This window comes from Jaculus jaculus, chromosome 10 (assembly GCF_020740685.1).
Source record: "Jaculus jaculus isolate mJacJac1 chromosome 10, mJacJac1.mat.Y.cur, whole genome shotgun sequence".
Classification (NCBI taxonomy): Eukaryota; Metazoa; Chordata; class Mammalia; order Rodentia; family Dipodidae; genus Jaculus; species Jaculus jaculus.
In genome coordinates this window covers 3,556,543-3,569,725 of record NC_059111.1, presented here as the reverse complement: position 1 = coordinate 3,569,725, position 13,183 = coordinate 3,556,543, and the positions used below count along the sequence as shown (strand labels likewise).

The 13,183-nt window shown below is 43.4% G+C and overlaps 1 protein-coding gene across 1 annotated transcript in view; it reads left to right on the top strand.

Moving 5' to 3' along the window:
• The window catches only part of Prtg (protogenin), a 115,851-nt gene extending 109,833 nt beyond the window's left edge, over positions 1-6,018 (top strand). The window contains exons 19-20 of the mRNA XM_045160574.1: positions 2,716-2,820; positions 5,698-6,018. Of these exons, the coding sequence (XP_045016509.1) occupies positions 2,716-2,820; positions 5,698-6,018 (426 nt within the window). The remainder of the gene's footprint in view (positions 1-2,715; positions 2,821-5,697) is intronic.
• The last annotated feature ends 7,165 nt before the right edge of the window (positions 6,019-13,183 follow it).

The following is a 13,183-nucleotide window of genomic DNA, read 5'->3' as shown; positions in this document are numbered from 1 at the left end:
TTGCCTGTGAAGCCTAAGGACCCCGGTTCGAGGCTCGGTTCCCCAGGTCCCACATTAGCCAGATGCACAAGGGGGCGCACGCGTCTGGAGTTCGTTTGCAGTGGCTGGAAGCCCTGGCTCGCCCATTCTCTCTCTCTCCCTCTATCTGTCTTTCTCTCTGTCTGTCACTCTCAAATAAATAAATAAAAAGTTGCCAGGTGTGGTGGCACACGCTTTTAATCCCAACACTCTGGGAGGCAGAAGTAGGAGGATTACTATAAGTTCAAGGCCACCCTGAGACTCCATAGTGAATTTCAGGTCAGCCTGGGCTAGAGTGAGACCCTACCTTGAAAAATAAAAAAAATAAAAAAAAGACAGAGAAAGAAAGAAAGAGGGGGCTGGGGAGGAGATATCTCAGTGGTTAAAGCTTCTTGCTTGCAAAGCCTGATGTCCAGGCTTGATTCCCCAGTACCCATGTAAAGCCAAATGCACAAAGTGGTGCATGGGTCTGAAGGTTTTTTTGCATTCCTGGCACACCCATGCCTACTTTCTCTCTCTCCTTGCAAATAAATAATCTTAAAAATTACTATTAAGGACTGGAGAGATGGCTTAGCAGTTAAGAGCTTGTCTGTGAAGCCTAAGGATCCCAGTTCGAGGCTCGATTTCCTAGTACCCACGTTAGCCACATACACAAGGGGACACATGCATCTGGAGTTTGTTTGCAGTGGCTGGAGGCCCTGGAGTGCCCATTCTCTCCTTCCCTATCTGCCTCTTTCTCTGTCTGTCTGTTGCTCTCAAAATAAATAAAAATAAAAATAAAAAAATTATTATTAAGCTGGATGTGGTGGCACATGTCTTTAATCCCAACACTTAGAAGGCAGAGGTAGGAGGATCACTGTGAGTTCAAGGCCACCCTGAGACTACATAGTTACTTTCAGGTCTGCCTGACTCAGATTGAGATCCTGCCTTGGAAAAAAAAAATTATTGGGACTGGAGAGATGGCTTAGCAGTTAAGGCATTTGCCTGCCAAAGCCAAAGGATGCCAGTTCAAGTCCCCAGGACCCACATAAACCAGATGCACAAGAAGCCACATGCATCTGGAGTTTGTTTGCACTGGCTGGAGGCCCTGGTGTGCCCCTCTGTCTTTCTCTCATATAAATAAACAAAATACATTTTAAAAAAAAAGAAAAGAAAAAATTATTATTAAAAATAATAATGTTTCTGGGCATAGTGGCACATACCTTTAATCCCGTTGCTTAGGAGGATCGCTGTGAGCTCGAGTGAGAGACTGCATAGTGAGCTCCAGGTCAGCTTGGACCAGAGTAAAACCCTACCTTGAAAAACTAAAAAGATAAAATAATGTTTTTGAGCTGGAGAGATGGCTTAGTGGTTAAGGTGCTTGCCTGCGAAGCCAAAAGACCAAGGTTCAATTCCTACACAAGCCAGATGCACAAGGTGGCGCATGTGTCTAGAGTTTGTTTGCAGTGGCTGAAGGCCAAGGTAGGGCCTCACTCTGGCCCAGGCTGACCAGGAAATCACTATGTAGTCTCAGGGTGGCCTCAGACTCAACGATGATCCTCCTACCTCTGCCTCCCAAGTTGGGATTAAAGGCGTGCACCACCATGCTTGGCTTAATAATAATGTTTTTAAAAAATAATAAGTGCTACATTATTGGGAAAGTTTTATACTGTATGCTAAATCTAGATATATGTATACACACACACACACACACACATATGTATAATACTTTATCTATTTGACAGATAAAGAGGCAGATAGAGAATGGGCACACCAGGGCCTCTGGCCACTATAAACAAACTCCAGATGCATGTACATCTGGCTTAAGTGGGTATTGGGGAATCAAACTTGGGTCCTTAGGCTTCACAGGCAAGCACCTTAACAACTAAGTGATCTTTCCAGCCCTATTTTCTTTTAATTTATTAAGTTATAACATAATTTTGTGTAAGCATATGTGTGTTGTAAGAAGAAAGAGAGAGAAAGTGGGGGGAGGGGGAGATTGACTTAGAGTAAACTAAGCTAGTCATGGGGCATACAGCCTGTATTTTCCCTGGTGCTCAGGAAGCTGAGGTGGGAGGACCCTGAGTTCCAGGCCAGACTGGGCTACATAGACCCAGATTCTATTTACTTATTGTTTTATTTCATTTATTTAGGTTTTTGAGGTAAGGTCTCTCTCTGGCCCAGGCTGACCTAGAATTAACTATGTAGTCTCAGGGTAGTTTTGAACTCATGGCTATCCTCCTACCTGTGCCTCCCAAGTGCTGGTATCAAAGGCGTGTGCCACCACGCCCAGCTAGATCCAGTTTTTAAGAGAGAGAGAGAGAGAGAGAGAGACAGCAGGCTGGGGAGACAGCTCAGTGGTCAAAGGCACTTGCTTACAAAGCCTGCTGGCCCAGGTTCAATTCCTTAGCAACCCACATAAAGCAGGACAGGCATTCTTTTGCTGCAGCAAGAGATCTGGCTCTCATGGAAGTTGTCAATATAAAATTAATTAATTAATTAAAAAGAGAGAGATCTGGCTTACCCATACACATACACATGTGCAAATAAATAAATAAAAATTAAAAGAAGAGAGAGAATAAACCTGCTGTATCTTTTAGCTCACTAGCAAATACCTTGAGTGTGTCACGTGTGCCTGTGTAGGATGAGGGAAAATGATGTCTGTGATCATTGTAACTCTGTAATGGTATTTATATTTTCCCTTTTTTTTTTTCCCAGGGAGGAACTGACCTGATAATTAATAGCTATGGTCCTATAATTAAAAACAACACTAAGAAAAAATGGCTTTTTTTCCAAGACACTAAGAAGACAAAAGTTGAGCAGGTAACCCACTCACATGGTATATGAGGTGACAATTAAAAAGAGAGTGGGAGCCGGGGAGATGGCTCAACTGGTAAAGGCACTTGCTTGCAAAGCCTACCAGTTCTGGTTCATTTCACATGCAAAATGTGGCAAAAGTGTTTTGTGTTTGTTTGCAGTACCAAGATGTCCTGGTGAGACCCCACATACATACATACATACATACATACATACATACATACATACAGGAAAAGCCAGGTGTGGTGGACCAGGCCTTTAATCCTAGCATGCAGAGGCTGAGGTAGAAGGATCGCTGTGAGTTCAAGGTCAGCTGTTCAAGGATCCTGCTTCTGCTTCTGCTAGGGTTGCAGCTAGGCTGCCGTTCTCCCGCCCCCACAGAGTGAGTTCCAGGTCAGCCTGGGCTAGAGTGATATTCTGCTCAAAACAAACAAAAAAACAAGAGAGACTGAAGAGAGAAGAGAAAATCAAGTGTGGTGCCTCATATAATCCCAGCACTCAGGTGGCTGAGGTAGGAGGAGGACTGCTGTGAGTTTGGGGCCAGCCTGGGTTAGAGTGAATTCAAAGCCTGCATGGCCAGAGTGAGAACCTGCCTCAAAAAGAAAGAAAGAAAGAAAGAAAGAAAGAAAGAAAGAAAGAAAGAAAGAAAGAAAGAAAGAAAGAAAGAAAGAAAGAAGAGAGGAAAATGTAAATGAATATTTTCCATTTCCGCTATTGTGAATAGAGCAGCAATAAACATGGTTGAGCAAGTATCTGTGAGGTAGTGAGAGGAGTCCTTAGGATATACGCCTAGGAGTGGTGTAGGTGAGTCGTGCGGTAGATCTATTTTCAGCTGTCTCAGGAACCTCCACACTGATTTCCACCATGGCTGGACCAGATTGCATTCCCACCAACAGTGTCGAAGGGTTCCTCTTTTCCGCATCCTCACCAGCAGTTATGGTCATTTGTTTTCATGATGGTGGCCAGTCTGACAGGAGTGAGATGGAATCTCAATGTAGTTTTAATCTGCATTTCCCTGATGACTAGGGATGTAGAACAATTTTTTAGATGTTTATATGCCATCGTATTTCTTCTTTTGAGAACTCTCTATTTAGTTCCATAGCCCATTTTTAATTGCTTGATTTCTTATTATTTAGTTTTTTTGAGTTCTTTGTATACCCTAGGTATTAATTCTCTGTCAGCTATATAGCTGACAAAGATTTCCCCCCATTCTGTACATTGCCTCTTTGCTCTATTCACAGTGTCCTTTGCTGTACAAAAGCTTTGTGATTTCATAAGGTCCTAAATGAGTATTTCTTGATGGAGATGGTTTTGTTAATTTGGGGCAAGGCTGGAGAGATGTGATTACTGATAGCTAAAAGGACTGGGGACAGAAATCAGAGATGAGGGGCTACAGCGATGGCCTAGTGGTTAAGGTGCTTGCCTGAAAAGCCAAAGGACTCAGGTTGGATTCCCCAGGACCCACATAAGCCAGATGCACAAGGTGACACATGCATCTTGAGTTTGTAGTGGCTGGAGGCCTTGTTGCACCCATTCTGTCTCCCTCTCTACCTGCCTCTCTCAAATAATAAAATAAATGTCTTTTTTTAAAAAAAAAAAAAAAAAAACAGCAATTAAAGCTGGGCATGGTAGCACACGCCTTTAATCCCAGCACTCGTGAGGCAGAGGTAGGAGGATCATCATGAGTTTAAGCCCACCCTGAGACTACATAGTGAATTCCAGGTCAGCCAAAAAAACAGGGGGGTGGGGAGGGAGGGTATTACCATGGGATATTTTTTATAATCACGGAAAATGTTAATAAAAATTGAGAAAAAAAATCAAACATGAGGGCTTGGGTTTTGTTCCTGTTGTTTGTTTTCAAGATGCAGTCTCACTTTAGCTGGAACTGCCCTAAAACTTACTCAGCCCCAGGCTGGCTGAACTCATGATAATCCTTCTATCTCAGCCCTAAGTGCTAGGAGCGAAGATGCACACCACCATGGCCAGCTAGAGATGTGCTTTGATGGGGTTGTGGGGACAGGGAAACATGGCCTTGCATGTGCATGGTGTACATGCGTGTATATCTGATGTTCTCATGTGGGGCACAATTGTGTACAGATACACAGGTTTGTGTGTGCATTAGTACAGCATTTGATAACTGGGTGTCTTCCTCAGTCACCCTCGATTTCTTTCACTGAGGCGGCATCTTTCTCTTTAACCCAGGAGTCACCCATTCTGGTAGTCTAGCCAACTTCCCCAAGGGATCCTCCTGCTTCTGCCTGGATTACAGCCAGGCCACCACACCTATCTGGCATGAGGGTGGGTGCTGGCGGTCCGCACGCTTGCGCAACAAACGCTTTACTTGCTGAGCCATCTCCCTTGCCTCCCCAGAAAGCCTTTTATTTATTTATTTATTTATTTTTATTTTTGGTTTTTCAAGGTAGAGTCTCAGTGTAGTCCAGGCTGACCATAGTATTAACTATGTAGTCTCAGGGTGGCCTCGAACTCTGTAATCCTCCTACCTCTGCCTCCCAAGTACTGGGATTAAAGGCGTGCGCCACCATGAGAGAGAGAGAGAGAGAGAGAGAGAGAGAGAGACATGGAGGGAGGGAGAGAATCGGCACACCAGAGCCTCTAGCCGCTGCAAACGAATACCAGATGCATGCACTACTTTGTTTACCTGACTTTACATGGGCACTGGGGAATTGAACCTGGGTCCTTTGGCTTTGCAGGCAAGTGCCTTAACCACTAAGATCTCTCCAGCCCCCCAAGAGAAGTCTTTAGCACCTGCTACAGGAAATTGGGATGCGCTCCCGCCCCTCTGGAGAGGCCCCCACTGGTGACTTTCTGTGCAAGCGCTTGGAGGATTCTCCAGCTCACTGCCCCTTGTCTGTTTTCACCTAGCCTCGGAGGAAGTTCGCGGGCGCCGTCTGCCTGTACCTGCCGGGCACTGCCGTGTTAATGGGCGACGAGGACCCCCCGAGCCCCCCGGGCCAGACCTCCGCCTTCCCAAGACCCTTCGTGGTTTCCACCGACACGGAGCATTCAGCCAACAGCGAAGGCAGCCACGAGACGGGGGATTCGGGCAGGTTCTCCCACGAGTCCAACGACGAGGTCCACCTGCCCTCGGCCACCAGCGCCCCGGCCCCGGCCCCGGCCTCTCCCTGCCTGCGTGGCGGGGACCCCGGGGACCCCGCGATGGGCGCCGGCCACGGCCCCCTGTAGACGGCCCTGTGAACCGGGAGCCGCAGCGCTCTGAGAAAATCTTGATGTCTTACTGGATTTTCAGCCTCTTTTTTTTTTTATTTTTATTTTTGAATGTGTTTTTTTATTTTATTTTATTTTATTTTTTTAAACTCAAGTATTTTGAATGTTTCAGCAATGTGAAAAACCAGTCAGGATGCCTGACTTGGGTGATCAAGATATCACTGGAGCAAAGGGGAGGCGTCTGAAGGCCCTTTGCTGAATATCTACCTCAGTTTGCCCAATGGCGACTCTGAAGTCGACTTTGTTGCGTCCGTTGTCACTATGATTTCTCTTAGCTGTGTAGCCATTGAACTTCCTAGGAAGTAGCCTTTTGTTTCCAGTGCTGTGTGCATCGTGTGTGTGCATGTGTGTGTGTGTGCGAGCGAGCGAGAGACCAAAGGAGCATGGAGGCAGGTGAGACTGTATTTGAAGCTCTGGTTTTCCAAGAACTGTAACACCAGTGTGGCTTGGAATCATTGAAACACCTGGCTCTGAGGACTGTGAAGCCATCGAGAAGAGAAGATGTGGGACAAGTTAATTTACTTTGACTAATGTGTCCCCTTTTGAGAAGAGAACAATGCCGTTGCATCTGTGAAATCCGATCGCCGACGAGGCTGTTGGGTTTTGAGGGTCAGTCTGAGGACGTGGTCACCCCACCCTCGGCCGCCTTCATCCGTGCCTTTCCGCCTCCCCCTTCGCCTGCCCAACAGCTGGCCAACGCTGCTGAGAGCCTCCCAAGTGCCCTCAGCTTGCCCAGCAGGAGCCTGAAAGCCCCGCCTAGAAAACGGGCTTCTGAAGAGAATGGGCAATAATAACAGTAAGATAATGGTTAGGGGTTTCTTCAAATCCCAGTTTGGCTTTAAAAAGGGAAAATTTTTCATAAAATAAGAATAAAGATAAATGCCAACAGTAGATGACAGTAAATTGAACTTGAGGTTCTCATAGTCACAGTGCCTTCCAGTAGATATTAGGAAAAATTTTGCCTTAGACTTTTTAAATATTCATGAAGCTGTTTAGGCCAGGAGCTCCAAAAATTGCCTTAAAATCTTCTTGGATTGTATCAATAACCTTACCAGGGTTGTCTCTCTTTTTTAATTTAATTTTTCTTTTTTAAGTACAGGTTTTGTTGGGAGTTCTCTCATCTCAGCTGCTGTATTCTTGGCCAGACCTCCTGTTGTATCCATATTTTGAGAGGGGACCACTACCTCCAGCGGTCAGTTCCTCCCCTGGCTGGTGTGAGACCAGCCGACTGTTGACTCATCATGTAGAGAAAACTCCCCCTGTTCTCGAGACAGGTGCCCAAATGCTGAGTCACGGGAGGTGGAAAAAGAATTCAGCATGTGGTAGAGAGAGGGTGGCCCACAGCCTATTTAAAATAATGGGGAGGGGCTTGTTTTGCTGTGGGTTTTTTTCCACATTTTTTTTGGAAGTAACTTTTCAGTTTCGTTTTCAAAGGAATATCCCTGGGTCTTCCCTCATTACCTTCCGTTTACAGATGGGCCAGGGTCATGTCAAACGTTGTTCTAAAAATCAGAATGCCAACGGATGATGGTTCCAGTATCATCGCCTATCCCAACAGCTGATGATGCAACAGTCTGTGCTTGCTTTTGTGTTTTGGTTTTTTTTTTTCTTCTTCATCTTTTTTAAGTCATAGTTTTGTGCCAAAGAGGATATATCGTGCCCCCGCGGGCTTCATTCGGGGCAGCACGGGTTAAACAGAGCTTTAGTTGGACAGTCTGAGGTCCGAGCGACGGCCGCTCCTGCCTTTGCAGCTCCTGTGATACTACCTCCTTTTAATGTCATTCTAGTGTTATTATTGTTGTTGTTGTGGGGTTTTTGTTGTTGTTGTTGTTGTTATTGTTTTTTCCTGTACTCAGGGAACATTTGGTTACTTTTGAGCTGCCTACAGAAGCGTGGGCACACCGACAGGGTATGGTGTCTTTTGGTTTGTAAGTAGAAACATGGGGGCTGGCTTTTATCAGTATCCAAAATGAGGATGTTCAGTGAGGCCCATTGCGGTTTTTGATCTTAAAAGGCAAAGAGAACCTAAAGATGAGATTAGATTAAGGACTGCGTGGATTGGAATGGTCTTAGCCTAAGAACACCTTCCAAACATCTTCTTCCGAAGGGAATGGAGGAGATGATGTGCCAGAAAGAGGTGTCCTGTCTGTCTTTTGGCACTGGTGAGTAGACCCTCAGGATAACAGACCTCTAGAATATAACTACTTGCTATTTACCAGTACTTGCTTTTGGGGGTGTTTTTTTTTTTCCTCTTAATTCTGACCTCACACAGATGTTTTCCTAATAATCCTGTTAATCAAAGAATTTTCAGTAGAAAGTGAAATTTTGATTATAATTTCCCCCAAATTGAATTAACTAAGAACATCTATCAATATGAAATGTGTTCAAGTAGTTCCTAACCCAAACAGAGGGTTATACTGCTTGTTGGAGTTATAGTGTTGCCGGCTACCTTATTGTTACCAGAGCATTGAAATCAGATGGAATCCTTTCTTCACCAGCAGGTAGTTCCAAAGAATTTCAAATACAGTTTTTTTTTTCTCCCTCAAGTAAATTTTCAACTCTACAGTATTATTTTTAACTCGTTGAAATTACTTGTTGGGAGGGGGGGAAATCTTATCACCAAAAATAACCATTTCAAATGTCTCATTGAGTAAGAAAATTACTTGATGTTCAGCAAAGACTTCATTCATCTTTGAGGTGTGAAATTGTGACTAAAATGTGAAGCTTCTCACTTTATTTTGTGGAATTTTGACTCCCAAGAGGCTAATATGCAAATGGTAACTATTTTCTTTCCCAAAGATTTATTTGTTATAAGTACTGATATATGCATGTAATTTTTTATGCCAAATATTACAATATATTGCTCCTCAGTATTTTCATACCAAAGACCACTAAAATACATAGTTTAGACTGTAAGTAAGCAAAGATGGGCAGATTTTAAAGAAATTTATTTAGAGGAGATAGAGGATCTAGCCTTAGAATCAAAAGATATCAAAGGGTTAAGTTTACAGACTTAAAAGTAATACAGTTATATTGGTATTTATCAGTGCTTTTATTCAAGTACTTTATGTCAGCAAATTTAAAATAGAAAAAAAAAAACCAAAGATATTTAAGGTTACCTCCGCATATAGGCAAATGTAGTTGTACGTTGAGCTGTTCTTGTTTTTATGTTAAGGGGTGGGGGGGTGGGGTATGGATCTCCAGAACCTAGTCTATTAGAAAGAAAGAAAGAAAGAAAGAAAGAAAGAAAGAAAGAAAGAAAGAAAGAAAGAAAGAAAGAAAGAAAGAAAGAAAGAAAGAGGGAAGGAAGGAAAAATGGCATCCATAGGACTGTCCCTTCTACCCTCTGATTCAGCCACTGGATATTTTGCCAAATGGTGTGGTAATTTCCAGAACACCTTGAGTAGGAGATTGTCAACAGAAATCGCGGCAGTCTTCACTGCCAAGTATTTTTATCACCCCTAAATTAGCTGATAGATCAGTTTACTTTCCTACTTAAAGCCATTCCTTGGTTATTCAGATGGCTTGAGGCAGTCCCTTAATAAGAATATTCTCATCTCTGGGGACATGACAGGCAGATAAGACACATCACTGTTTAAGTGGGCCAGATTATAGTTTAGCCACTAAATTGAAATGTTTTCATTGTCTCAAAGGACCCTGGTATTCAGACTTAGGAACTTTGGGTGAAGAAAAATATTTTTTTTTTCAAAATCTAGAGTTTAAAGTGACTGAGATTTATCCACTAAGTGACTTTAAAGGATACCAAGGATCCTTTCCTCATGTGACTTTTACTTGCCTTTGTTTGAATGAGATCAGTGTCAGCACTGGGGACAGTGACAGTGGTGTCATCTTAGCTGTATTCAGGACTTCTGCAAGAAAACTGCTACTAGCTGACAACTCAGGGTCATGGTCAGGTCCACATGGGGATGGGAGACAATTCAGCATATCACAGAAAGATGCCTTTGAATGTATCATATTTGACATGCAAGGACACACGGATGTGGTTTATACTACTTTCATTGCTCTAGTAATTAACTCACTACTATACACTTATATTTCACTGAATATAAAATCTGAATTCTGAATGAAAAAGAAGAAAAACGCCAGCTGCATCAGAAGGGTCAGAATATTTCTGAGACTAAGCATGTGTCTCGCACACGTTCTGAGAATTCATCACGTGTGTCTCTGATGAAACTGGCTAAATCAAAATAGCTTTTGCAATTTGTGAGCGGAGCCGTGCGTCCTGGAGACCGCCTTCCACAGCTCTTTGTCTCGTGGGTTTTAGTGATGTGCAGATCATGACCGTAGGACTCTATGTTAAGCTGATTTATGCTCAGGACAAAAGATCGCGACAGGCTAATGCAATGTATGCTTGACTTTGCTTTCTCTCTTCAGCCCTTGAAAGGCATTTCGCATTAGGATGACAGTCTCATTTTTAGCAGACCTTACCCTTTCCCTGTTGCTCCTGTACAAATTACCATGAACTTTATGTCTTTAAAGAGCATGCTGTCATCTTAGAGCTCTGTGGGTCAGTCTTGATGCGTAGCCCTGGCTGGCCAGGAACTCACTATGTAGATGAGGCTGCCCTTGAGTCTGTAGCGATCCTCCCACTTCAAGTGCACCTGTGATATCACACCCAGGTGTAGGTCAAAGGGTGATACAGGCCTCACTGGTGGCTTGAAACTCAAGGTGTTGGCTGGGCAACACTCCCTCTGGAAGTTATCATCATCTTTTCTCAGCTGTTAAGGACCAGGAAGTCTCCATGTCTTCAAAGCCAGCAATGTAGCATTTCTCTGGCTACTTCTATCACCTCTTTTTCTGGCCAAAAGAGAGAAAAGTCTGTCCAGCTTTAAGGACTGGGTGCACCTTGGTAACCCAGGGTGACCTCCCTATATGGCTTCCTCACTTGAGTCACACCTGTGACTTCCTTTGTCATGTATGGGAAGATGTTCACGGGTTCTACAGATTTGAGGGTGAAAGTCATGGCCATTATACTACATACATATAACACTCCTACTGTATACAATGACTTACTTCAAGGAACTCACTTCTGTGAGGCCTTGCAACATACCTTACAGATGAACCTTTTCAACTATAAGAAGGGAAATGTTGGCATTTTCTTTTCTTTGGCGGGGAGGGGTTCGAGGTAGGGTCTCACTGTAGCCCAGGCTGATGTGGAATTTTCTATGTAGTCTCAGGGTAGCCTCAAACTCCTCCTGCCTCTGCCTCCCAAGTGCTGGGATTAAAGGCACGCGTATACCTTGTAATCTGTTTTTGTAAAAGAAATATTTTTCTGTTTTCCTTTGGTCATCCAGCTTTACAGATGTACTCAGGTTTATATCTTGTACATAATTCATGCTATCTAGATACCGTCTTCGCTGACAAACTTTTAAAAAATTCATGCTACAGAAATGTATTTCCTAGAGAGCTGTCATTCAAACTACAAAATACGTTTTAAACTTCTTTCAGTTGCTCTGCTTCCTATCACCACCTTTGGATGATCTTTTACATTTGCAAACTAAACTTATAACCAGCAAAGCAATATGAGCCTGTTTACTGAGATTGCAAGGCCTGAACACACATGCATTGCTTAGCCTGTGGTGGACTGTAGGACCCGTATTAAGAAAATATGTCTGTCTGTTGCTGTTGTTGGACAAGAGTTTATGTCTCTGTGTTGGATTTTCCCCCCCTATTTTCTTCAAAGATGTGAATTTAATGAAAGTGTGGGAGCCAGTTAAACTCTCTCCTCTTGTGGGTGTTCTGGTCCTGCCGCTCCGTACACCGTTCCTTGTAAGGGCAACACTTGCAGTTTGCACTTGGACTGAGGAGCTGAGCTATATTCGTTTTCTACTTGACTCAGGGGATCAGCTCTGCTCTGCAAAGTCCATTGCATGAAGAAAGCAAATGTTTGCCTTGATTTTTGAATGTACTTTCTAAACGTTTCCTTAAACATATTTTGTTTAATAACGTGGGCCTATTTTTTTTTCCTAGATGATAGTAAATATTTCCTAGTATTTTCCTCCTCCTTGAGGTCATTTTATATTCTACCCTAACAGGTCATGCCAAAAAATGAATAAAAGTTTAAATGCCAAAATGTGTGTAAAAACTGCTGTCTAAATACTGATGGATTGCACAGTTCAAATAAAAGTTTTCATTAGTTAAAAGAAAAAAAAAAAGACTCATGTCTTCTTTGGGAAGTGGGGAGTGTAACCTTGAAGTATGTGGAATGGTGGCTTCCATGCTCTGGGATTGAATATTGTGGATTGATTCCCCAGGACCCTTGTAAGCCAGATGCACAAAGTAGCGCATGCATCTGGAGTTCATTTGCAGTGGCTAGAGGCCCTGGCACGCCAATAATCCAGGGCTGAGATAGTCAGATCATTGTGAGCTTAAGGCCAGTTTAGCCTGAACTAGAGTGAGACCCTACCTCAGAATAAAAAAGAAAGGAAGATAATATTCTCTTTCTAGTTTACCGTTTCTCTCACTAAGGAACTGCACAGTAGGTAAACTTGAGGCTGTGGGCTTGTCTGGATTGATGTAGTTACTAATTCAGAATAAAGAAAAATTTGGTATTAAAATTTTTTAATAGTAAAAGAGGCTGGGGAGATGGCTTAATGGCTAAGGTGCTTGCCTGTGAAGCCCCAGGACCCAAGTTGCATTTCCCAGGACCCACATAAGCCAGATGCACAAGGTGGCACATGCATCTGGAGTTCATTTGCAGTGGTTAGAGGCCCTGGCAAGCCCATATACTCTCTAAATAAATAAGTAAAATGATAAAAAACCTTCCTGTAACAGAGAGCTTCAGGTCACTGAGATGAATTTCCAGACCAGGCACAATTATGGAGGAAGGGATATTTATTGAAGCTTACAGATCCAGGGTAAGTTCCATAATGGCAGAAGAAGTTGACCTGCTTTCAGAGGCCCAAACACAGAGAGAAAAGCCACAAACCAAATCCCACAGCACACTTCAGGAACTCCAGGCACTTTGCATATATTTAGATTGGAATTTCAAATTCACCACCACACCTTAGGGCTGTAGGATCCAGCCTGGTGACACGTCCTCCAGCCAAGTGGCTGCAGATCTAAATTACAAACTGTAACAAAACACTGAATAGGGCTGGAG